Source organism: Scylla paramamosain, unplaced genomic scaffold (genome assembly GCF_035594125.1).
Source record: "Scylla paramamosain isolate STU-SP2022 unplaced genomic scaffold, ASM3559412v1 Contig58, whole genome shotgun sequence".
In the NCBI taxonomy this organism is placed as follows: Eukaryota; Metazoa; Arthropoda; class Malacostraca; order Decapoda; family Portunidae; genus Scylla; species Scylla paramamosain.
Genome location: NW_026973723.1, coordinates 502501 through 530000, shown reverse-complemented (window position 1 = coordinate 530000; position 27500 = coordinate 502501). Strand labels below are relative to the sequence as shown.

The following is a 27500-nucleotide window of genomic DNA, read 5'->3' as shown; positions in this document are numbered from 1 at the left end:
CCACCAGGGCCGTCTCCCAAGTCCCCACAGAGCCACGTCTGGCCGGCATAACTGTCCAGCAGTTCAAGGAGCTCGTGAACGCCTGGCTGCCGACATAAGAAAAGGAGCATGCCAACAGAGTTAGGCTTTTAGATAGGAAACACTAGATATGTTGCCTTTAGCCTGTAAAAGTGTTGTGGATTGCATATAAATGTGCATAACAGCAGACTCTGTCAAACTAAACTGTATCAAGTATAAATAAAAGAGAGAGAGAGAGAAAGAGAGAGAGAGAGAGAGAGAGAGAGAGAGAGAGAGAGAGAGAGAGAGAGAGAGAGAGAGAGAGAGAGAGAGAGAGAGAGTAATGAAACAAACATTATCAAACATTATAGCCAAAAAAGGAGCAAACGTTGTATAATGTGCATAATGAAATGTTCATAAAGATATAACGATAATGATGATTGTCAGTTATAATGTAATGCCTTAATGTGTCTCTTTTCTCATACATTGCAAGTGTCAAAGTATCTTTGACTTATATTTGCCTCCTTTATATCATTTATTCACTTATTTAAAAACTTATTTACGTTCTAACTTATTTTCATTTTCTCTAATATAATTACATACATATATATTAATCCTTAAGTGGGAAGAATGTTATCATTTTTATATTATTCGCTGGCCAGTCTCCTCATCGCCGAACATGGAGAAAAATCAACAAGAGATACGTAGATGTTGGTGATTGTCTTCCTTCTGTTAAATGATCGACATGAAACACTAAGCATACAAACAAGAACAAAGTGTCACACACCAATAACTGAAAATGACTAATGAAATGACATTATAACATATTTTTTTTACCTGTGTGTGTGTGTGTGTGTGTGTGTGTGTGTGTGTTTTCTGTGTGTGTGTGTGTGTGTGTGTGTGTGTGTGTGTGTGTGTGTGTGTGTGTGTGTGTGTGTGTGTGTGTGTGTGTGTGTGTGTGTGTGTGTGTGTGTGTGTGTGTGTGTGTGTGTGTGTGTGTGTGTTGGTGAATAACTGACCGAATATACACGTATAATTAGATCAGCTAAGCACATTTCTTCAGCTAGTTATTACGTCATGTTTTCTTTAGTACCATGTCCTCATTCCATGTTACAATAACAACAATAACAACAACAACAACAACAACAACAACAAACAACATTAACAACAACAACAACAACAACAACAACAACAACAAAAACAATAACAAAACAAACAGCAAATGCAGCTGAAGCTTCAGCAACAACAACAACAACAACAACGACAACAACAACAATATTAACAAAAACAAAACACATCAAGTGCAGCAGGAGCAACAACAAGACACACACAGACAGACAGACAATTAGACAGGGTGGAACGAAAATCATTTCGTGTAATGAACTCTTCTCCTCTAACTGACTCTCTTTAGCCTCTCTTATCACCACAGGGTTGCATTTCTGGCTATGTTTTACCCCTCTTTTAAAACTAACTGGTCTTCTGATCTTGCTAGATGCTTGCCTCCCATCCTCCCGCGACCTTCCTGCATAACACTCTCTTCGTGGTCTCATTTCTGTTGTGTTAACGTCTGCAATGCCAGAGTTAACCAGTACTCTCAATCATTCATCCCTTTCTATGGTAAAGTCTGGCTATCCCTGCCTGCTTCCTGTAACGAACTTTTCCAAGAGGGAGGTTGTATGTGTGTGTGTGTGTGTGTGTGTGTGTGTGTGTGTGTGTATATATATATATATATATATATATATATATATATATATATATATATATATATATATATATATATATATATATATATATATATATAAGAAGAAGAAGAAGAAGAAGAGGAAGAAGAAGAAGAAGAAGAAGCAAAAGCACAATAACTCAGTCCAATTCAAGCACTTCACCAATCAGCGGACGTTTTCCTGGGGTCTCGGGCGCTAGCACCAATCAGCAACCGTCTTCCTGAGTCTGCTTGCCACCTAACTCGAAGCTGATTTTCGGCTGCGACAGACGATCCCAAATACAAAGTTGATATACCTACTGGCAAAAAATCCATCCTTCAGGTTTACCCACCCCCTGTGATCCATTGGGCACAAGGATTTCAAGAGAAACACTCCACTGATGTGTGAGAACAGCACCGAGATTTGTCCTGAGGAATACACAGACATGGAGTACAAGAGAGCAGAATCCGTGAAGGAAGTAAGAGCCGCGCGAGCCAAAGAGAGGCGTCTGGCCGCACTGCGTCGCCTGAGTGGCAAGAAAACACAGGCACGAGTAAGTACGAGTATACACCACAGACTGTGTTGCCTCAGATGACCGTCTTGCAGGTTTCTTCTTGAGAGAGAGAGTGTTGAGATGGATACACTGCGTGATCGTTGGATTGCTTGATAGATAGACTCACAAATGTATAGGTTGATTGATAGATGAACATATAGATAAATAGAAAGATACACCCAGATTGATGAGTTAAATGATTGGTAGATGGATAGATAGACAGACAGATAAATATATAGGTAGACTGATAGACCTAGAGATAATTAGATAGATAAGTAGATAAATAGATTAATTGGTTGATTGACTAATAGATAAATAGGTAGAGAGATATATAAATAGATACATAGATAGATAGAAAGATAGATAGATAAGATTAAGATAGAATAAAAATGTAAGAAGATACTGACAGATAGATACACAGACAAATACGTAGAGAGATTTGATATATTGATTGATATATTGATTGATTAATAGAAAGGTAAATAGATAGAGATAGATAGATAGATGGATAAGAAAAACAGATACATAGATAGACAGATACACAAACGGATAGAAAGAAAACCAATAGATAAAGTAATTGATTCGCTGTCTTAATGAATGAATATACGAATAAGTTAATGAAGGAGTAGATTAACAGAGTGACTGACTGGACAGCTGACTGACATATTGAGATAGATGGTTCATCACCACATGCAAGTTTATATGAATACATGTCTCACTCTTTCTTAACATTTCCTGTTGTCTGGCTGCCCTACAGAAAGTAGTGACAGAGGGACGGAACACTGAGTCCTTGAAGGGGCCGGAACAAAATCAGTCCTTCAAATACAGCGCACCTCAGACATGTGACTCTGAGAACGAGGATGAAGAACACATTGAAATTTCTAAGATTGACTGGGTAACGGAGTGGCTGGACAAACATTGCTTCTTTGATGAGCAGGCCTGGGGCGCCGTCATGGCCGGTGTTGAGGCCACGCCAGAGGAGATGGAAAACGAACTCCAGGACAAACCCAACCCTCCTGTCGGTAACTTTAAATTGGATAGTAGCGAATACACTTCACTAGACAACACCTGCCCCAAGAAATTTCTCGCCGCCCTCACGCGCCTTAATCACTTGCAAAAGTCACACGATGATATCCTGGCACAGCTGACCTTCCCCAACAAAATGGTGGTGCAACATGTGACATACATCGTCAAGGCCTTCCTGAGACGCATGTACTTTAGAATGAAGGGCAAGAGCCACAAGAAACAGGAGGCCGTCATGCGCAAGATGCACTACGCCATGCAGGGCATCGTGCATCGCTACTTCAAGCGGGGCATGGATAAGAAAGTCTATTTACACAAAGCAGCGGAGAAGGACGAGTTTGAAAACTGGAGTGATGATGAGGATGACGAGGAAGGTCGAGGCGATGACGACCAGATGGAAGAAGGAAACGTTAATGAAACAAAAGACGAACAATGTGACGAAGTTCAGGAAAACGAAGAGAACCGGTCAAATAATGAAGACGAAATCCAAAAATGTAAAACAGCAATTGAAGAGATAAAGATGGCGAAGAAGTTTGTGAGTAGCGCTGTCACGCTTCACGCACAGGCCCCAGAGACTCTGCTGAACACCATGGAAGCGATTTACAACGGAAAGGTGACGGTGGAGCACGTGCTCAAACACCCCCAAACTCTCACCCACCAGAATGACCGCGTGGAAGGGAGCGTGCCTGGGATGAAGGGACAAGACGGTAACTCAAGCAACGAAGAAGACGACGAGGACGAGTATTACATCCCTGACGACAAGTCACACGCCAGCCTTGAGTTCTCCGACGACGAGAGAATGCACTGCCACCTCTCAGACGTGGAGGATGATGAGTGTGAAACGAATGACGCTTCTTGGGATGAGGAGGACGACAGTGACGCTGAGAGTGAGGCCCGCTTGAGTCCCACTGAGTATCCCTCAGATGGCGAGGAGTCCAGTTCGGTTGAAGACGGCGAGTGCGGTGGTGCCAGTGATGATAATATAACAAAGAAAAGCCAGACATCACCAGAGAAGGAGGTGGACTTCAAGCTGCTTAACAGACTTGCCGGCGAATTCAGTGATGGTAGCGAAGAGGAGGGGCACGAGAAGGCGGCGTGGAGGCGGAGTCAGGATGTGAGCCGCACTCTGTGGATGCAGGAAATGGTCTCTGACTGCCCACTCAAAGACAAGACTTACAGTCAAGAATTCCACTGCTGCCGAGCTCCTTTGTTCCCCAAGGTCAATCTTTCAACACATTCCATTCAAGAGAAGGAAAAAATTCTTGAACAGTTTATGGAAAAGAATGTCAGCAGAAACATTCGCCGCTACGTCATGAAAACAGTTTGCCGAAGGAATTTCGCGATATTCAAAAAGTTGTGGCGGCGTGCCAAGGGCCTCAAGCGGTTCCCAGGCCTGCGCCTGGGCACACAGGGCACTGCAGCGTGGCAGTCTTTCAAGCGGCAGAAGGCCTACCTTAACGACTTCCTCATGACAGAGAAAGAGGCCCTTCTTTACAGTTTGTCGCGGAAGCACAAAGTGTCGTGTGAAGAAATCTTCCAAGCACAGGCGACGGTAGAAATGCTCCGTAAGAAACGGCGACTCGCAGTCAAGATTGTCAAGTTCCTGGACCAGCTCCCCATCCGCCGCCTCCAGTACCTGAATGAGCACGTCCTCGCAAAGGCACAGCGGGGAAATGGATGGGAGCCGCAAAGTCACTCAGACATGACTTCCGTGTTGCTGTTTTTACAGACTGTGGCTACAATGCAAGGACATGAGTCGCCCTTTCCCTGCCACGGCCCTGTGTGCGAGAAGCTTCAAGGCTACGTGGAGAGCCTCGTTCACGATATCGACGACGAATATAAGTTCTTTTGTAAGGAAAAGGGAAATCAGGCCCGCCGCGAGGAGGTCAAAGTAAAATTGAATAACATGAGCAGAAACAAGTTGGAAAAGTACTTGTCTGTCGCGAAAGAAACTTATCAGAGCTTGACGCGCAAGTTTCTGCAGCAGAAGCATAAATACCTTAAGAGACGCTTATCGGAGCACGAGCTTAACAGTCTGTTTCCCTTGTGCCCCAAAGATGACATAGGTCTGATGCACCTCCCTAAACACCAGAGGCTGCTACTGCTCACCCAACATAACAACAAACAACTCAAGCTCCGGCGTGATTACATTAACATGGTCAAGGAAAAGGCACGCCACACCAAGACAGTTCTGGCCAAAATGAACAGGTTCTTGTCGCGGAGTTCGGCTCAAGACATAATTTTGAAAGTTTATGACATTCAGACGCAGGAGAGTGAGTGGGCACAGAGGAGCAAGGTGCTGGAAGATGAGGCAATAAGCTACCTGGAGGTGTCGCCGCAGGAGTACAAGGAGTCCACCAAGGACTCCCTCACAGGCCTCACCTGGGACATCTGGAGTGACGATGAGCAGGACAGTGATTCGGACTGGATGGATGAAGGCTCAGAGGAAGGTGAAGGGGAGATGAGGAAGGAAGAGGAGATGGAACGAAAGGCTGACTATACTGAAAACGAACCGCTGACTATACAGAAAATATTCCGTGAGCTGCATGTACAGTATTATCCTACAGGAAATTACATACTTAAAAATCAGCAGGATGTCCAGGAATCCTATCCAACTTCCTTCCCCTTCGAACAAAAACCCTGGGAGACTCCAGTCCACCACGCGATCCTGGATAGATTCGTAACGTATCTTAGCAACAACAAATCCCAGAATGGCAGGCCGTTGAAGATCGACTTTCGGAAAGAAATACGTCGACTCTGGCACTACAAACCTAAAGGGTTCATCAAGACCATTCGATGCTACGAGAACCTCAGCAAAACTTACAACAAGGAGCACAAGAAGACGTTACGAGCATGGACGGTCACGAAGGCTGACGAAGACCACGAGCACCTAAAGCACCATGAATTCAAAGTGTCCTCGGAGTGCGAAGGCGAGACTCAAGCAACACCTACGAAAGAAAAAGAGAAAATCATTTCAATGAAAAGGAAATTCCAGGTAAATGAAGACATTACTCATCAATTTCTAAATGCAGAGTCAAAGAAAATTAAACTGGATCACGATGAACATGAAACAAAGGAAATGGATACTGGAAAAAAAATCAAAAGGAAAATCGAGGAGAATGAACAAATTACGCAAATTAATAAAAAAATCAAGAATGGCGGATATGACAAAACCATTAATACGAAGTGCACCTCAGCAGAAGACGAAGAACAAAAAAAGTCAGTGAAAAGGCGATTTCAAGAAGAATGGGATGTAATGGAACACCCAAAAGACAACCTCAAAGAAGTTCAAAATAAGAAAAAGAGGGTTTGGCGAGAAGAGAGTCACGAATTTTAAAGTGGAAAAATTTTGAAAGCAGTGAGGATGTAGAAGGCTGAAGAGAATAAGCATGTGTAAACTATAAAGACAAAAGTAAAAAAAAGATAAAAGTAAAAAATTTTATTAAAAATATTATTAAGAAATAACAAAAACAAATAAGGATAAGAGAAGAAAGAATGACAATAAACAAGAGAAAATATATGATTTGATGGAAAATAGAGAGATACTAGAAAAAAAAACAATAAGACTAACGCTTTGTTGATTGGAAAGAAATTAATTTTTGAAACAAAATAGGCCTTGGAAAGAAATTAAGAATTTTACAAGAAATAAAAAAAAAAACGACTTGATGGAGAAGGAGGAACAAAAGAAAAAGAACTCCATTAGTGGAAAATTAATGATTGCACAAAGCTAGAATTTTGAAATTCCCGATCTTACCTCATCGCCCCCCCCAAAAAAGGAGAAAATTAATGAGAACAGCAACAACAAAATAAGGCATCCTGGAAATAACGACCAAAATCACGAGAATAATAAGAAAAAATAGTTTTGGCTAATTTCAATAAGATTTAAGAAAACAGACTAAAAAAAAAAGGATCGACAGTCAAAAATACTGAAAGCACTAAAACTTATGCCAAAACACTACAACGAAAACAGAAGTCAAGCATTAGTTACTTAAAAAGTTACTTAAAACATTAATAGAAGCCTTCAAGCACTAAAAATGCAGTCAAAACAACAAAAAAAGTTTAAAAAATAGGCAAAACAATAAAAAGACAAAAAAAACAAACAAGAGTAAAAACTTAGAAAAAAAACAATTAAAACATTAAAAAGTGGTGAAAATACTGAAAAAAATGTCAAAACACTAAAAAGAAGACAAAAATACTACAAAAAGTGTCAAAACAACTAAAAAAAAAGAAATCAACTCTAAAACAAGAAATCTAAACACTAGAAAAGTAGATAAAACACAAAAAAACACAAAAAGAAACTAAAAACTAAAAACACTACAAAGGAGTCACAAGAGAAAATGTTGTCAAAACACTAAAAAAAAAAATAAATGGAGTAAAACACTAAAAAAGAAAATAAAGAAAATAAAGAAAAATTAGTAAAAAATGAATGAAAATACAAACAAGTCAAAACATTACAGTGAGCCAAAATTGAAAAAAAAATGAAGTGAAAATACAAAAAAAAGAAAAACAAATATTAACATATTAAAAAAAAATGCATATTAAGAGAAAAGTGTTAAAATAATAAAACAAAAAGACAAAAAATAAACAAAATGAAAAAAAGAAGTTTAAAAACTAAGAAATAAAAAAAAACAGTTAAAACACTACTAAAGCTCAACACACTAAAGTAGGAGCCAAAACAATAAAGAAACCAAAACAATAAAAAAAAAATATCAAAACTCTAAAATTAGAATCAAAACACTAATAAAGGAGTCGCAACACTAAAAATTAAACTAGAATAGAAAAAAAAAAACATGGAGTCAAAACATAAAAAAAAGAAAAATTGAAGCAAAATAATAAAAAAAGAAAATGAGTCAAAACATTAAAAAAAATGAAATAGAAGTCAAAACAATAAAAAGACAATAACTAAAAATATTAAGAAAAATAATGAAGATACTAAAAAAGGATAAAAGGCAAAACACAAAAAAGAAAAAAATAAATAAATGGAGTCAAAAACACTACAAAAACATCAAAACACTAAAAGGAAAAAAAAAGTAAAAATAAACTACAAAAATTCAAAACACTGTAAAAGTAGTGAAAACACACACACACACACACACACACACACACACACACACACACACACAAAAAAAAAAAAATAAATAAATAAATAAATAAATAAATAAATAAATAAAAAAATAAAAGTCAAAACAAAGAGGCAGGAGTAAACAAACAAAAAGTTGAAACACTAAAAAAAAGTAAAAAAGAAAAAAGAAAAAATGGAGTGAAAACATTAAAAAAATCAAAATACTAAAAAAAATATGAAATATACCCAGAATACGAAATGGAGCAAAATAATAAAACAAAAAAATGGAGTTCAATCAGTAAAAGAAACAAAAAGTAAAAACGCTGAAAAATAATAAAAACATTGAAAACATTCAAAACACTAAAATACAAAATGTGGAAAATGTGAAAAAAAAAGAAAAATGGAGTCAAAACATAAAAAAAAAAACGAAGAAATAATGAACACTAAAATAACAGGGAAATGTCAAAACATTCAATGAAAAAAGAATTCACAACATTAAAAAGTAAAAATAAGATGGAATCAAAACTCTAGAAAAAAAAATGGAAATTAAATCAAAATAATGGGGAAAAAAAACAATGAAAGAAGAAAATGGAGTCAAAGCAATAAAAAAAATAGTTCAAAACAATAAAAGAAAATAAGTGAAAACACTAAATTAATAAAAAAATATGGAGCCGTAACACTAAAATGTAAAACAATAAAAATAATAATAATTAGAGTAGAAAAAATAAATAAAAAAAAAATGGAGACAACATGAAGAAACAAAAAAAATAGTCACTAAAATAACATTAAGCCAAACACTAAAATAAATAAATAAATAAATAAATAAATAACCAGTGGAAAAACAACATTACAAGAAAAGAAATTTACAAGTCAAAACAAAAAAAAGTTAAACTTAAAATAAAAGATGATAATGTCAAAAGTATTTATAATAAAATAAAAAGGAGCCAAACACAAATACTAGAAAATGAAAAAAAGTCAAAATACTAAAAAAAAAAAAAAAAATACAAATGTAGCCCCCCCCCAAAAAAAAAAAAAAAACATAAATTAAAACACTGAAGAAAGAAGAGTAAAAAAAAAGCTGGAACAGCCACAAGACAAGCCAAAGGAAGACCAAAATAAGAAAAAAACACGAATTGGGAAGTGGAAACCTTTTAAAACAGTATTAATACACAAGGTTCAAGAAAATAAGAATGTGTAAACTATTAAAATAAAAAAAAATAAATAAATAGATAAAAAAGATAAAATATAAAAATCTTAAAAAATCATTATCAACAAATAACAAAAAACAAGTAAGGTTAAGAAAAGAAAACAAAATATAAGAAACAAAGACAAGAGAAAATAGATGACTTCATTTTGAAATGAGAGATATTGTTAAAAAATAATAATAATAATAATAATGACTCTTCATTAAATTGAAACTAATTAAATTTAGAAATAAAACAGTAGGCCTTGAAAACAAGTCAGGAATTTTCTTTCACAAAACCAAAAATTAAAGAAAGAACTTGATAGACGAGGGACAAAAGACAAAGGACTTTAAGCGGGGACAAACCATGACTCCACAAAGCTACAATTTTAAAATGCCCGCACCACCAATAAAAAAAAAAAAAGGAGAAAATTCATGAGAACAACAAAATTAACTCATCATGCCAATAATTACAAAAATCAGAAAAAATTGAAATAAAAAAAAATTGTTCAGCCTAATTTCAATGAAATTTAAGGAAATAACCAGAAAAAAAGATGGATAATGAAAACACTAAAATAAAGTAAAAACAATAAAAAAAAACATGTGAAAATACTAGAAAGCAAAACAGGACTCAAAACACTACAAAAGGAATTAAAACATTAAAAGAAAGAATCAAAACACTACAAAAAGAAAAAAAAAGGAGAGAAAATAAGTGAAAATACAGCAAGGAGACAAAATACTCAAAACACTAAACAAAAAGTCAAAACAAAGAGGGCTAAAAAACACCAAAAAAGTCAAAACACTTGAAAAGGCTGTCAAATAAAAAAATATATAAATAAATAAAAAGATGAATAGAGGCAAAATACAAAAACGAAGATGAAACAAAGAAGTTAAAACAGTAAAAAGCAGTCATGACACTAACAAACGGAGTGAAAACATTAAAAAAAAAAATATATATATATATATATATATATATATATATATATATATATATATATATATATATATATATATATATATATATATATATATATATATATATATATATATATATATATATATATATATATATATATATATATATATATATATAGTCAAAAACAAAAAAAATCAAAACACAAAAAGAAGAAAGACATTTGAAAACATTAAAAGAAGGAAGGAGTTCAAACGATAAAGAAAAAAAACAAAACACTAAAAAGATAAAACGACTCAAGACACTAAAAAACAAAAAAAAGTTAAAACATTAAAAGAAAAAAAAGTGAAAACACGAAACCAACAAAAAAGTTCAAAACACTGAAAGAAAAAAAAATGTAAGGAAAAAGAAAAATGAAAAGAAAGTCAGACTCAATGATAAAGGAAAGTCAAACAATCAATGAAAAAGAAACATAACACAAAAAAGGCTCAAAATACTAAAAAAAAAGTCAAAATAAAAAATACACATTGAAAATAGTAACCAAAACGTAAAAAAAAAAAAAAAAAAAAAAAATCAATATTAATTTGTGTATCCTGGTGTGAACATCACCACACCAAGTGAAATTCACAAGAAAAATGGCACAGTAAAAGAAAAACTGACAAAAAATGTTCACCAATATATATATATATATATATATATATATATATATATATATATATATATATATATATATATATATATATATATATATATATATATATATATATATATATATATATATATATATATATATATATATATATATATATATACACTGCAGTTAAATGTTAACATAATATATGGAGGATTTTCCTTTCTCTCAAGCAAAGAAGAAAAATGGAGAGAGAGAGAGAGAGAGAGAGAGAGAGAGAGAGAGAGAGAGAGAGAGAGAGAGAGAGAGAGAGAGAGAGAGAGAGAGAGAGAGAGTTTCAAGGAATGAAGTAAAAATTACCAAACTTTATTCCCCAAAATAAGAACAAATATTGTATAATGTGCACAATGAAGTATTCATTAAAATATAATGATAATAATGATTGTTGACTATATTGCAATGCCATAATTGCAAGTGTCACTCTTCTCATACACTGCAAATATCATTTATTTATTTATTTATCATTTATTTACTTATTTAAAAAAAACATTTACGTTCTAACTTATTTACGTTTTCTCTAATATAATCACATACATATATATTAACCCTTAAGTGGGAAGAATGTTATCATTCTCCTCATCACAGAACATGGAGAAAAATTAACAAAGATATATGCAGGTATACATCTCTGAACATTCTGCATATACTGTACATAAAAATAGAAGCTTCCAAGAATATTGTCTCCCTTATCACCATACCAAGCAGTCTTTTTACAAAAAAAGAAAAAAAGAAATACGAAGAGATAAAGAAAAACACCCCAACAAACCACACCACACACACACACACACACACACACACACACACACACACACACACACTCCCATCAAAATGTCGTTGCTCTTCCCGTCAATCAAGATAGCGCGCGGAACTCACTGCCTGCCCGGGAACAATGCGGCCGTGGAAAAATACGTGGATGAGAGATGCCTTAAAAATAATAACCTGAGAAGCTGTGTGTGTGTGTGTGTGTGTGTGTGTGTGTGTGTGTGTGTGTGTGTGTGTGTGTGTGTGTGTGTGTGTCCTACAACAGGGAACAAGGATAACAATGGGGAAGTTTTTATAGAGTTTATTGGTATGTATAGAACGTTTGAGATTTATTAGTTTATTCCGCTGATATCGTCCATTGGTAAAAGATTGTTAGTTTAATATTTGCTTGAATCTTTACACACTCCGATGGTTCAGCTAATTAACTGGCAATGACTTCTGGATCGAGTGCTGTTTGATACGGTTCTCTCTCTCTCTCTCTCTCTCTCTCTCTCTCTCTCTCTCTCTCTCTCTCTCTCTCTCTCTCTCTCTCTCTCAACTGGCGTGTTTATTTGATTTTCAATCATATTTATGCAAAAGGAACAAGATGTTTTCTTGAGAGTGGCTTTTTCATTACATTTCCTCTGTGTGGGAAGACGCTGCGTTCAAACATCTCAGGGAATACTCGGTGGGGGAAAATATAGCGTACTGAAATGATCACAAGACTGCACGATTCTTCTTTATATTTAATATTTATAAATCTCTAATTGAGATAAACACACGATGTTTTATTTTATTTTTATTTATGCAAGAGGGTAACAAAAATTAGGAAACAAAAAAGGCCGCTAAGGCGAAAGTCCTCAGAGAAAAAAAAAATAAATAAATAAAAGTAAAAACCAGAGGATAAGTAATTTGAACCTCCCTCTAGAAAGAGTTCAAGTCATAGGAAGGCGGAAATACACAAACAGACAGGGAGTTCCAAGGCTTACCAGAATTTTTCAAGCAACGTACACTTTTTCTTTTCTGTCATCATTACAATCTCGGAAGGAGTTCAGAAATAATGTTATTACGATGCACAGGCCTTTCAGATTTCATGTATTTCAGTTTTGGAATGTATACCATAATTATATTAGTTCTTGTTCAGTTCCCAAATCACGCACCTTTATAACACAACACTGCGTTATACAGAAGCTGCATAAAGGATGACGAGTCTATGAAGGCAAGCTGACTGCACAGAATGACTCCTCACTTCAGAGTTTTCATAAAGCAAACGTCTCACTTTCTCATTTGGATTACTGAAAATGGATGACCACTTAAGTTGGTAATATAAATGCTGCGTATAGTTTTTTTTTTTTTTTTTCGTCTAGTTTTCCCTGACAGACTAGGGAAAACTAGAAAAACAAAAAAAAATAAAAAAATAAATAAATAAATAAATGAAAAAAAATGTTGCGTGTAGTAAAATTAGATTATTCCCCCCCCCCCCCCTCTCTCTCTCTCTCTCTCTCTCTCTCTCTCTCTCTCTCTCTCTCTCTCTCTCTCTCTCTCTCTCTCTCTCTCTCTCTCTCTCTCTCTCTCTCCTTCTATCCAAGATTCACCAAATACCTCCTACCTTCCAGTTCCAGACACACTCCCGCCCTAAACTCAGGCGGAAAAGTGTGCCATAGATTAAGAGGGAAGCAAGATATGGGACGTAAGGGGGAGCGATATGTATTGCCGGATTATATCATAGAGTGGAGGACCAACCATTGTGTGTCTTCATCCGAGGCTACCACAGCTCACTACTCATTTATGTTTTTTCGCTGCCTCTCCCTCCCTTTCTCTCTAATCCCGTCTCTTTCTCTTTCTCTTCTCCTTCATTCTCACCTCTTTCCTTCTTTCTCTTTCTCCTTCATCCTTACTCTTTCTCTCCATCATTCTTCACTTTCTCCTCCATCCTCACCTCTCTCTCTCTCTCTCTCTCTCTCTCTCTCTCTCTCTCTCTCTCTCTCTCTCTCTCTCTCTCTCTCTCTCTCTCTCTCTCTCTCTCTTTCTCTCTCATTCCGTTTTCCTTTCTTACTTCATGTTCAGAGCGATGAGCCAGGATGCAAAGACTGCACAGAAAAGTACTTGAGGTAGAAGTTTGAGAGTGGGCAGCCTTGCAGAGAAGACTTGCGAGGATCAGCCACAGACAAGGCACCGGAAAGCTTCAGAAGAGGGAATGCTGCCACTGTATTCCCTTCACTGTCCTCTGGTTACTTTGTCTCAGGACGTCCTGTATTTGATCTCCTTGTCACCCGCAGAACACCAGATACTCTTTTCTCAAACGTCTGCGCGTCAGATCTCGACTAATTTTAATACTTTTAACGAGAGTTATTAGGGTTTTCAATGGCGTCCTCATGTTTCCAGTGATAGTTTAACAAGGTTTCTGCATCATCAATATAGATTATAGAGATTGCGCATAAGAATCTGAATCTTGGACTTGAGAGAACGTCACAATGGCAACACAACAGGCAATGACGTCATCAGTGACCTGCTGCCGGGGCGTGCTGGGCACCTGTCGATGGGTTTTGGTGCACAGTTTAGTCTTACGCTTCTCGATGCACATCAACATAATCAACATCTATATAACGTCCACACGGATGGTGATGAGGATAATTAAACACATCGGCTCATATTTGTGACCTCGGTGTGTTTAATAATTCACGCAATTTTAATAGACATTTATATAAACAAGTACATCATTTTTGCTGAGCGATCGGCTCTCGTGGAACAAAGCTCACTATACCTGCGATTTTCCGTTCACTTCTGAAATTATAAGATAATATTCTGAAGTGCCTCGGTGTCTTTTCTCACAGACTTGTAATGAGCAGTGGTGGATTTTTTTTTTTTTTCCTAATTTTAGTGAAAGCTTAATAAGAATTCTGCATCATCAATATGATAAAACATTAGAAATCGGGAAATCATGTCTATGGCATTTACAATAGTCCTTATAGAACACAACGCATACAAATACAAGAATTCGTGACATCAGACTTACAATTTTCAATTTTTCATTTTTTTTTATTTTATATATACACACATCATTATTATCTTGTTTTTTTTTATTTTACTTTTAGTCTTAAGTCGAATTTTTCTTTCCCCTTTATGAAGTTTTTATTTATTTTTATTAATGTAGACCGTGATATTTGTTATTAGTATGGGTAAGCAGTGAGTGTAACACTCCTCTACTTGTACTCACGACTGACAACAACACGTCAAAAGAGTTCACACTCACTGGATCGCGGCTTGTAAATATGTAGGAGAATGATTGACCTTATAATGAAGTGACTCAGTGTCCCAATCAGTGGTGCAGCAACATCTAACGTCAGTCACGTCATTCCCACCACGGATGCTATAAATTACTTCCACGCTGATTAACTCTCAGGCTGCTGTGGCTTTTCCTCAACCTTAATACAGTTTTGTAGCGCAGGCTTCAAGTGTAATTACTGAACATGAGTAAAAAAAAAAGTGGGCCCAAGGAGTTTAAACTTTTCAGCGCTTATAGTTTCAGTTTTTAGACCAATAACATGAGATTACTGGATTAAAGAAATTAGCTAATTAAAGTGGTCTTTTTTTCGATTTTTCTATTCCTGATACTTCATGATTACGGCATTGAGCGTTTGTCTCTTTTTTTTTTTTTTTTTTTTTTTTTTTTATGTAGGAAGAACACTGGCCAAGGGCAACAAAAATCTAATAAAAAAAAATGCCCACTGAAATGCCAGTCCCATAAAAGGGTCAAAGCAGTGGTCAAAAATTGGTGGATAAGTGTCTTGAAACCTCCCTCTTGAAGGAATTCAAGTCATAGGAAGGTGGAAATACAGAAGCAGGCAGGGAGTTCCAGAGTTTACCAGAGAAAGGGATGAATGATTGAGAATACTGGTTAACTCTTGCGTTAGAGAGGTGGACAGAATAGGGGTGAGAGAAAGAAGAAAGTCTTGTGCAGCGAGGCCGCGGAAGGAGGGGAGGCATGCAGTTAGCAAGATCAGAAGAGCAGTTAGCATGAAAATAGCGGTAAAAGACAGCTAGATATGCAACATTGCGGCGGTGAGAGAGAGGCTGAAGACAGTCAGTTAGAGGAGAGGAGTTGATGAGACGAAAAGCTTTTGATTCCACCCTGTCTAGAAGAGCAGTATGAGTGGAACCCTCCCAGACATGTGAAGCATACTCCATACATGGACGGATAAGGCCCTTGTACAGAGTTAGCAGCTAGGGGGTGAGAAAAACTGGCGGAGACGTCTCAGAACACCTAACTTCATAGAAGCTGTCTTAGCTAGAGATGAGATGTGAAGTTTCCAGTTTAGATTATAAGTAAAGGACAGACCGAGGATGTTCAGTGTAGAAGAGGGGGACAGTTGAGTGTCATTGAAGAAGAGGGGATAGTTGTCTGGAAGGTTGTGTCGAGTTGATAGATGGAGGAATTGAGTTTTTGAGGCATTGAACAATACCAAGTTTGCTCTGCCCCAATCAGAAATTTGGCTACCTCTGTTAGGTAGCCTTTCTTTTACCCATTTTGTTTGGCCTTGGTCGTTGTCTCTAATAAAAACACTCATTACCTATTGGTCAGAATGGTCAACAGAAATACGTGGAACAACGTAAGACCAGACTCACTTCGCACTGCCCCTTAAGTTATTGGAATACCTATGCAGGAATACACAGGCGAGTGATTTTCATAAACTTTAGTGAAGATGACTGGCTTTCTGCTCCTTTGCGGCGGCGATTAGGTAATGGAAGGACGGCGAGCCCCGGCCAGCCAGCTTCTCTTCACTGCCAGCCACCACCATAAGCCTAAACGTCATGGGCTGTTCCCGAGGACTTGTTTGGCTAGCGGTGGAGGCTGCACGGCCATCTCTGCGTGTGTGTTGTTGTTGTTTATGATATAGTGGTGGTGGCAGGAGTAATAGTAGTAGTAGTAGTAGTAGTAGTAGCTGCTGTTGTTGGTGGCAGGAGTAGTAGTAGTAGTAGTAGTAGTAGTGGTAGTAGTAGCTGCTGTTGTTGTTGTTGTTGTTGTTACTAAAGGAATTGTTGTTGTTGGTATTTCCTTTTTTGTTACATTTGAATGTCAAAACGGACGCGACACACATTATAACAGGTGACAAAAGAAATGCATGACACAGCTTGCAACATGATGATTTAATGCATTTTCAGCAAACCTTCAATGTCACCCTGCAGGACACCCACACTCATAACTATCACAAATACTAATACAAATGACAAATATATGTAGAAAAAAGACAAATACTGCACATAAAAAAAAAAATAAATAAATAAAAAATAAAAAAAATGCAGAAACGGTTGGCCATGCAAACACAGTGCGGAATAAAGTGATAAAGCAAAACGTAGAGAAACATTGCTTGAAAAATTGCCATTGTCACCGATAACCAAGACCGATGTGTGCTGATGATACTGGCCTCCACACACCACACACACACACACACACACACACACACACACACACACACACACACACACACACACACACACACACACACACACACAGACACACGCACACACACACATGTAGATACACATGCAGTAGTATACTAAATATGTGTGTGTGTGTGTGTGTGTGTGTGTGTGTGTGTGTGTGTGTGTGTGTGTGTGTGTGTGTGTGTGTGTGTGTGTGTGTGTGTGTGTGTGTGTGTGTGCGTGTGTGTGTGAGAGAGAGAGAGAGAGAGAGAGAGAGAGAGAGAGAGAGAGAGAGAGAGAGAGAGAGAGAGAGAGAGAGAGAGAGAGAGAGAGAGACACAGAAACAAAGATAAAGACAAACAAGCAGACAAAGAGAAGCAAACAGACACAGACAAGCAGCCAAACAGACAGATACAGACAGACAGACAGATAAACAGAGACACAGAGAAAAAAAAGACAAAGAAGAGAGGTATGGAAGGTCACGTGAACGCGGACAGAATAAACCAATCTGCAGTGTATTTCTTTTGCAATATATGGAGGCCTCACATACTTCTGCTTTTGTCTCCCCGCCGACTGGCTTTTGGGAGCATCATTTTTGTGTGTTGTAAAGCTTGTTTGTGCCGCGGCCACCTTTGCGGTTTAATGGCCTTGGCGTGCTGTATGTGAACGCCAACTAAGGGAAGAGGTTAACGAGTGCTTATCTTTATACCGAGGTAACGGGGTGCCCAGTCTCTCTCTCTCTCTCTCTCTCTCTCTCTCTCTCTCTCTCTCTCTCTCTCTCTCTCTCTCTCTCTCTCTCTCTCTCTCTCTCTCTCTCTCTCATCTTACCTACCTTAGAGCTATATACCCACCTACCTATATAAACACCATCCTACCTACATACCTATCTATCTCCGTTAATGTGTTTGTGATTGTCTTGCATCTAATCTGGAATGCAAAGCACGTGCGTACAAATTCCAGACAATACAGGAAATTAGTGCTCGCATTCTTCGACACAACAATGGTTGATCGGGTTCCCACGACATTTTCTCTTATTAATGATACAGACTCCTTGTTCAGCTAATATCATAAAAACACAAATAAAAGCTCCAGTTACTTCCACTAAGGCTTGATGAATGTAGTCGAGATACAGGGAAGCAATCTCTCAGAATACGGGCAATACTTTGCACACGGCCCGATCTACACGAGGCCAAAACGTGTGCAGTGCATCACTTGGCTGACGTGCGCCACTAAATCTTGTCTGAAATCCCCACAGCAAACCATTGTCAGGTAAGAAGGTCCTTTACAATGCCGGACTGTGAATCACCCTTAGGTTTCATTTAAATGTCATCGTGTCCAATTAAAAACAATGCTAATAGGCTTAATGAGTTAAAGGAGAGGAGACGCGGGGACACTGATGGAGTTAAAGTCACGCATGGATACTGCTTCAGAGAATGTAAACTTCAACACACTCATAAAAGACCGGCTTTCATAAACACTGCTGTTACCATATAAATTATATGTATTTATTCTCCACTACTTCACAACTGGAGACTTCTTTCTTTCCCATAAGAGTCAAATTGTCAAAAAGATTAATAAAATACTTAATAATCAGGCTATTGTTGATAAATCTATACGGAGATAAGAAAAATATATATATATATATATATATATATATATATATATATATATATATATATATATATATATATATATATATATTATATATATATATATATATATATATATATATATATATATATAAAGATAGATAGATATGATGGCAGGTGGATACAAGAATGCATGTTTTACACAGGGACTGTCACGTGTAGACACTCTGGCTTCGTGCAGCTTTCCTCATATTTTTATGTTGTAATATTCTAATGTCAACCTTTTTGTATTTCAGTCAGTATGCAACCAACAATTCCCACTACCAGTTGGTGAATAAGAGCTAATCTTTTTTTTTACGTGGCAAGACTTTTTCAGGAATTATATATATATATATATATATATATATATATATATATATATATATATATATATATATATATATATATATATATATATATATATATATATATATATATATATATATATATATATATATATATATATATATATATATATATATATATATATATATATATATATATATATATATATATATATATATATATATATATATATATATATATATATATATATATATATATATATATATATATATATATATATATATATATATATATATATATATATATATATATATATATATATATATATATATAACCTTTCAGTGCGATAAGTAATAGGACTCTGCACTACAAACAATTCATGAAAAAAAAAAAAAAAATTGCAAGAAAGAAGGCGATAAAGAGGAGTGGATTTTTCAGTTTGTAGTCCATATAATGGAAGTGACTGTGGAACAAGAAGTGCCTCAGAGCGGCTTGTGACTGAGGAAGGAAGAGCCAAACAGTAGTGAAAGGGTTAATGGTTAGGCCTGTACACACGAGCACTTCTCATATTTTCCCAGTCCTGCCAACCTCCCCAGAGTGGCAGGAGGCTGCTGCGTGTTGCAAACCGAGGGCTGCCAATCCTCCCTTCCCCAGTGCTGGGCAAACATGACTCTGGCGACCTGCCTCGCCTCCACCTCTCACCTCGTAAACAGTAAACACAGTGGAGAGGGCAGCGCCACCTGTGTATTCCTGCCTTTATTCTATTCCAGATGGCAGCTGCGCTTCATTTCTCTCTCTCTCTCTCTCTCTCTCTCTCTCTCTCTCTCTCTCTCTCTCCTCTCTCTCTCTCTCTCTCTCTCTCTCTCTCTCTCTGCGTGTGTGTGTGTGTGTGTGTGTGTGGGCATCTCTCTCTCTCTCTCTCTCATCTCTCTTCTCTCTCTCTCTCTCTCTCTCTCTCTCTCTCTCTCTCTCTCTCTCTCTCCCTCTCTGTATGTGTGTGTTGTGTATGGTGTGTGTGTGTGTGTGTGTGTGTGTGTGTGTGCTCGCGCGCGCGCAGGCTCTCTCTCTCTCTCTCTCTCTCTCTCTCTCTCTCTCTCTCTCTCGTCCTCTCCTCTCTCTCTCTCTCTCGCTCTCTCTCTCCTCTCCTCCTCTCTCTCTCTCACAGACAAAGAGGACACACACACACACACACACACACACACACACACACACACACACACACACACACACACACAGGAGAGAGCGAGCGTGAACGCCACACTGCCGTTGGTGTGCCTTGTTTGGGAGTAATGCAATCACACGTGGTTACGAACAAACGTAATGAAAATGAAGACTCCACCCGAGGCCCTCAGATCCCTAAAGACACAAGCACCGCACACGAGGGTACTGGGCTTATGGGTGCCCGTGGATCATCACAGACAAGATCCTCAGGCTTAGTAATCAGGATACAACTACCACCCGCACTCTCAAACGCTTTGTTCTCTCACCAGAGCCAGATCTTAAAGTCCACAGAGAGGATCAGTCGTTTACCGCGGACCATTTTATAAATCATAATACACATTACTAGAATGATGAAAATATCCTTTATAACTTCAATAACTTCCACTACAACCTGTTACAATAAGTCGAGAGAAGACGCTGAAATGTTTGAGAATGCGAGCTTAGAAATAATGAGTTGAAGCTTAATAAAGCTGGATAAAAACAAATACAAGACTGGTTCCCAAACTGAATGAAAAATGACAGGACAAAATTCAGTATCACTTTGTTGGTGCTGAGGATGTAAGAAGCGCTGAACAAAGAAAAGACAAGTTCATGGACAAGGATAACAGGTGGATAGAGGCATGTATGTTTTCTACAAGATCTGTCATGTGTCTGCCTCCTGGCTTCTTGTATCTTGCCTTGTGTTATCATGTTTTAGACGTGCCGAAATAAAAAAAAAATATCTATAATTAGCAACCATATCAGGCAATGCTCTATTCTTTATTTTATCATTTATTTTGGACTTTTTTTTTCCTGAGTGATATATGCGATATTTTAGTGTGTTCAATATTATTACCGTAATTGCCATTGCCTTCTGTAAAATGTTTGTATTACGCTGCCTCGTTACGGTTGGTCAGTGTTACATTGTAGTGCACCCAATCAATATCATTATCTTTGTTAACATGTACATGCCTCTATAGCAGTTTGCCTCTACAACAGGAAGGCTTATATGGAATCGTACGTTCTTTTACATAACATCTTCAGATCCTTTGATATAAAATTCTGAAACCGCACTGAAAGGCATTGCGCTTATAGAGTGTTATGTTCTTTGCAATAATGTTACCCTGATGCGTGGGTTTAGTGATCTTCACTTAAAAAAAAAAAAAAAAAAAAACTACCGCAAACGAGGAAATATAATAGACGAAGAGTGTGCAGCATCTTTCAGCTAATGTCCATGTGCATCAAACGTCCTGCCTCTGCCATGAAAACAACAGCAAAGACACAGCTTCTAAAATTAAAGTATTCAGAATTTTGATATTCATGAACCTTATTCTCAAAAGTTTCTCTTGACTACTTTTAACAGCCTCTAATGGATGTTCTTAGGGAGTTTTAATGGTCTCTAGAGATAGTTTGACAAGTATTATGCATCTTTAGTGGAAAATAAGATATCCACTTCTATGGTTTTGAAAATAACCATGACGAGATAAGAAAGTCTTTCAAAATACGTGTTCTCATTACCTATGAATTAACAGCATCCCAGCACTTCCTATCCTCATTAGCTGCGAAGTAACAAAGCTAAACATCTCAATCACGTTCTTTGCCCAATCCTGCGAGGCTCGCTAATGTTGCCATTATGAATCATTGTGAAACCCGCCGCCTCGAATGCTGCTCAAGGCGTGTGGTGTGGGAACAAGAAAATTATATCTGAATTTTTTTTTTTTTTTTTTTTATCTTTTAAACAACATTTTTCTTTCAAGCCAACCACACTAAGTTTTTTTTGTTTTTTCTTTCATCGAAATTTCATAACGCGGCCTGAATCCCCGAGTCGCGGGCGTGGAGGGACTCCCAAGCCAGCGAGACAGGGATTAATGACGCGTCTTTGTGGCCGTGATGGTGCATGTATAGGCTGGGAGGAAGGTGATGCCTGGCCGTGTGTGTGTGTGTGTGTGTGTGTGTGTGTGTGTGTGTGTGTGTGTGTGTGTGTGTGTGTGTGTGTGTGTGTGTGTGTGTGTGTGCGCGCGTGCGTGCTTGCGTGCTTGTGTGCGTGCGTGCGTACTTAAGATTTCTCTTTCTCTCTCTCTCTCTCTCTCTCTCTCTCTCTCTCTCTCTCTCTCACACACACACACACACACACACACACACACAAAATCACACACACACACACACACACACACACACACACACACACTGTGAGAGTAGGAGGTCAACATCTTTTATAGGTTATGAACTATGCATGAGACTGGAGTCCATAAATAATTAAGGAACTCGGACGTAAAAACCGATAAAAAACATGTGTCTAAAAGGTTGTTGTTATTATTATTATATTATTATTGTTATTATTATTATTATTATTATTATTATTATAATTATTATCATTATTATTATTATTATTATCATGTTTTTATTGTCTAGCAGTGAAAAGGTTACTGGTGAGTTAACAAGACAACCCAAGAACGGTCAACAACCATTGACACGCCCCTCAACTTTTTCTTCATTAATTCTGCAACATTCGCGGTCTAAGATCTAATTTCAATCCTCTCCTCTTCTAAACCTCCTCCTCTTTTCCTCACTGAAACTCAGGTGTCTGAGGCAACTGACAGTAGCCCCTTCTCTGTTCCCTCCTAATTTCTCTATCCTCATTTTCGATCCAAAGCTGGATGTTGCGTTTATGTGCGCAACAATTTAACCTGCTCTCTTGAATCTTCCGAGTTTTCCACCATCTGGCTACGACTACAGAGTCACTCTCATACTAAATTTATCTGTACTGTATACCTCTCTCCTAACTCCTCTGACTATAAGAAATTCTTTGATTACTTAACTTCCAAAGTGGAGCACATTCTGACTCTCTTCCCTTTTGCAGAGATCTCCATTCTTAGGAGACTTCAATGTTCATCACCAGCTTTAGCTTTCCTCTCCCTTCACTGACCATCCTGGTGAACTAGCCTTCAACTTTGCTATCCTCCACGACCTAGCAATTGGTGCAACACCCTACTCGTATTCCTGACCGTCTTGGAGGTACGCCCAACATTCCTGACCTTTTCCTGACCTCTAGTCCTTCTGCAAATGCTGTCACCCTCTCTTCTCTGTTGGGCTCCACCGATCACAATCTCATATATGTATCTTGTCCTATCGTTCCAATCCCTCGTCAGGATCCGCCTAGGCGAAGGTGCCTCTAGCGTTTTGCCTCTGCTAGTTGGGGGGACCTTAGGAAGTATTTTACTGATTTTCTTTAGAATGACTACTTTCTTCTTTCTCTCACCCTTATTCTGTCCACCTCTCTAATGCAAGAGGTGGATGCATTATTCTCAATCATTCATCCCTTTATCTGGTAAACTCTGGAACTTCCTGCCTGCTTCTATATTTCCACCTTCCTATGACTTGAATTCCTTCAAGAGGGAGGTTTCAACACACTTATTCTTCAATTTTTGATTACCGCTGTGGACCTTTTTCTGGGACTGGCATTTCAGAGGGCTTTTTTTTATTTTTTTTGGATTTTTGTTGTCCTTGACCAGTGTCCCTCCTACATAAAAGAAAAAAAAAAAAGGATCAATCAGTGTTGGTAGCAGAGAGTGTTGGGAAGATGATATATTTGACGGAATCCTAATCAGAGCAAAATTGTCTTTAAAGTCATAGTGATTACTGATATTGTCTAGTAGTGAATATGTAAATGATCAAGTTAGCAAGAAAGCTTAACAACAGTCAAAACAGAAGATAGATTTGACTGTTGGGAGCAAAAGACTGTTGGAATGACTTTACGTTTGATGAAATCGTAATCAGCAATGGTTAACAATATTGGCATTGCCTTTTCCTGGGGGTCCCATCTGGCAGCAAAGAGTGTCGGGGAGTTACAGCTGAAGTATCGATACATCTCTAATTAGTGTGATGAGCGGCGCATTGTTTTATAATACAGGATACGAATCTGTGTTCATGGATTCCTTCATCGATGGTTTGCATATTTATTTATTCTCTCTCTCTCTCTCTCTCTCTCTCTCTCTCTCTCTCTCTCTCATTTGTCTATCGATGAATCCATCTGCCCACCCATCTATCGATTTATCCATCTATCCATGCATCAATATATTCCCTCCATCTATTCTTCCGTCTGTCAACTTATCCATCTATCAGTCTACCTTTCTATCTAGTTATCAGTCCATCCATCCATCCATCCATCCATCCATCTGTACACGCCTGCAAACATATACACACGAGAAATAAATACGCAAACAACAGCAAAACATCAAGAGTACGAATCCCACACGAAAAACATACGAACTTCCCGCTAATAATTATCCATCCATCCATTTACACAGACACGCAAACATACACACACGAAAAACAAACTCGTAAACAAGAGCAAAACATGAAGAGTACAAATGCCCCAAGAAAGACACACATCGAGAGAAAAAGAACAGCATCAAACTGGCCAGAATAATTACCACTACTCATCGTAAGCCTGGTGATGCGACCCGCGAGTCATGCCATCACTCAGCTTGGCCTCCCGCTGAGAGCAGACGAAGAGGCGCCCCACCACACCACGCCCTACCTCACCTCGCCCTGCACCTCCCCAGCCCGCTTCCTCTCTTCGGCAACAGACCAGCAAATTGTTTCACACGACGTAAAGGAAGTGAGCGAGAGGGAGGGAAAAAAGGGACGAAAAAGGGAAAAATCTGTTCTCTTCCAAGCTTTGTGTGATGAATTAAACTTTTGGTGGGACGGTGCCTTGGGGGAAAGGACTGGGGGATGGAAAAGGGTGAAACAGAGGACGGGAGAAGGAAAAAGCAAGGAAGAGGGAGGGAGAGGAAACGTGGCGTATTGTCACTGCGGGGAAAAGTTATCTTTATTTTAATTAGTGACAGTCACGTAAAGTTGCAGAGGAACATACCACCTAGTAAGGTCAAAAGTGAAGTTACAAGAATCAGTAGACCTACACGTGACACTCCCTCTATAATAACACACTTGCCTAATGCCTATGTTCACCTACACACCCTGCCCTTAGATACCACTAATCGTCTACTTGCGACATGACTGAACGTAAACAAAGCGAGGGAGAAGAATTTAAGAGCCAGTACGTTTACACGAGACCCTGTATAAAAAAAACACATATACCTATACCAACTATCAACACTATATATAAATATCCCCTAATCGTCTCATCCCAACATGACTGAACGAAAAAAAAAAAAAAAAGCGCAAAGAAGAATCATTCACGCCGCGGTTGTCGCTACTGGATTCTTACCTGGAGAGTTTCCTTATTAGTAAAAGTTGCTTTGTATTTCGCGGCACAGGGAAAATAAAGCGTGGGAATCATTACAGTAGTGTCGCGAGGTCTGGCAGCACTGGGGGTCACTGATCGGTACACTTGCTGTTTCTGGATCCCACCGATACACGACCACGAGTACATGGGCTGCTTATATATATATATATATATATATATATATATATATATATATATATATATATATATATATATATATATATATATATATATATATATATATATATATATATATATATATATATATATAGTATACCTATCTATCCACCCATCTATATTTTAATCTTTATCTCTGTTTACCTATCTATGTCTAACTATCTTCTACCTATCTGTCTACCAATCATCTATCTCTCTATCTTTCCTTGAAAATCAAAACAATAGATGAACAGATTAATAAATAAACCATTAAATAAACAAAAAAGAACAAAATTAAATAAAAAAAAAATAGATAAACATATATCACGCGACAAATTTAATTTTTCCTGTGAGTTGTCAGCTTTAGTTCCTGCTGCCAGCTTGTCTCGGTCACTGGTGGCGCTTGTCTATCTGACTCTACTACAGTGTTACACTTTTCACATTACCTGATGTGCACCTCCTTCCCATAAACTTGTTGCCAGTTTGATCTTATTTCCATACTATTATATAGCTTCAGTGAAAGAATATTTACTATTTTTTTTCTATTCATTCGTTTATTTACTCATTTGTTAATTTATTTACCACTCTTTAAACCTTTCAAAATACGCACGGTCATGATAAAGAGTCCGATCTGAACTCTTTCACCGCTGGACAAATATTTCCATATATATACCTACGACTTGTTAGAGACTTATTTATGGGCGAGTCTCTTAAATGATTCCGTGGCTTAGAAAACGTAAAATTAACCCACAATTTTTTTTTTCATTCAATGTTTGGAAAGTTGACAAAGGAAAACCAAAGGAGTGAAAGGGTTAAGCTTAAAATCCACTGCTTCAATACTTACGTCTTTTTTTGGGTATACAGTATTTATGTATGAGGGCAGCCCTCAGGCCACGAGCGTTCGTTAGCTTGCGGTGTGAAGAAAGTGACCTCATTTCTTGTCAACACGAAGTCATGCATCATAATCCAGAATGCATATACATGTACGTATCCTTCCCTTGTTTCTCGCGTCCTTCTTGCATGCCCTTTAAGGCATCGCGGTGGTGGTGCAGGTGAAGTAGTAGTCATAGAGTGGTGTGGTGGTGTGTGGTGGTGACGTAGTGGTAGTGAGATGGTGTGGTGTGGTATGGAGTGGTGGCGTAGTAGTGGTGGTGGTGGTGGAGTGGTGGAAGTGGTGTGGGCAAGGGGATCTCCACACTGAGGCAGGCCACTCTTCGCTCGACACAGCTTCAGGTGTTTCAGAGCAAGACGTGAGTGCACTCAGCAAGCCACCGCCTTATCGCCTCTGTGCACTTCTTCACCTCTTGATCTCGCAAAAATACTGACGCCACCTTTGTGTTGGCTGCAGAGCGCCAGACAGAATACACCCAGGGCCACGCGGCGTAATTCTTGTCTGAGAGTTTATCATATTGCGGTTTTCTTTTTTTAAGTTCATAATGCGAGGAACAAAGCCGAAAAAAAAAACAAACGTAAATTATCATCCTGTCATACTCGGTGCCTCAAATTTCACTGAAAGGTTTCTGCTACAATATATACAAGCATTCAATAGACATGTTTCTCTTTGTTCTTCATTTGTGTTCCTCTGCGAGATCATGGGAGTCACGAGGCTTGTAGTTTGTATATACGTATGTGTACAGATAAAGACTTCCTTCTCCTGTGTGGGTAAAGAGTA

At 37.8% G+C, this 27500-nt stretch overlaps 1 protein-coding gene and 1 long non-coding RNA gene across 3 annotated transcripts in view; one reads left to right on the top strand and one right to left on the bottom strand.

The window, feature by feature from the left end:
* The window catches only part of LOC135098367 (uncharacterized), a 61528-nt gene that overhangs the window by 20856 nt on the left and 13172 nt on the right, over positions 1-27500 (bottom strand). For both annotated transcript variants that reach the window (XR_010266901.1, XR_010266902.1), the window contains exon 2: positions 6098-6221. This is a non-coding gene — a long non-coding RNA (uncharacterized LOC135098367). The remainder of the gene's footprint in view (positions 1-6097; positions 6222-27500) is intronic.
* LOC135098366 (uncharacterized) lies at positions 1912-7734 on the top strand. Its single transcript, XM_064000702.1, has 2 exons — positions 1912-2250; positions 3008-7734. The coding sequence occupies exons 1-2, from the start codon at positions 2098-2100 to the stop codon at positions 6608-6610; spliced, it is 3756 nt and encodes a 1251-aa protein (XP_063856772.1). The 5' UTR covers positions 1912-2097; the 3' UTR covers positions 6611-7734.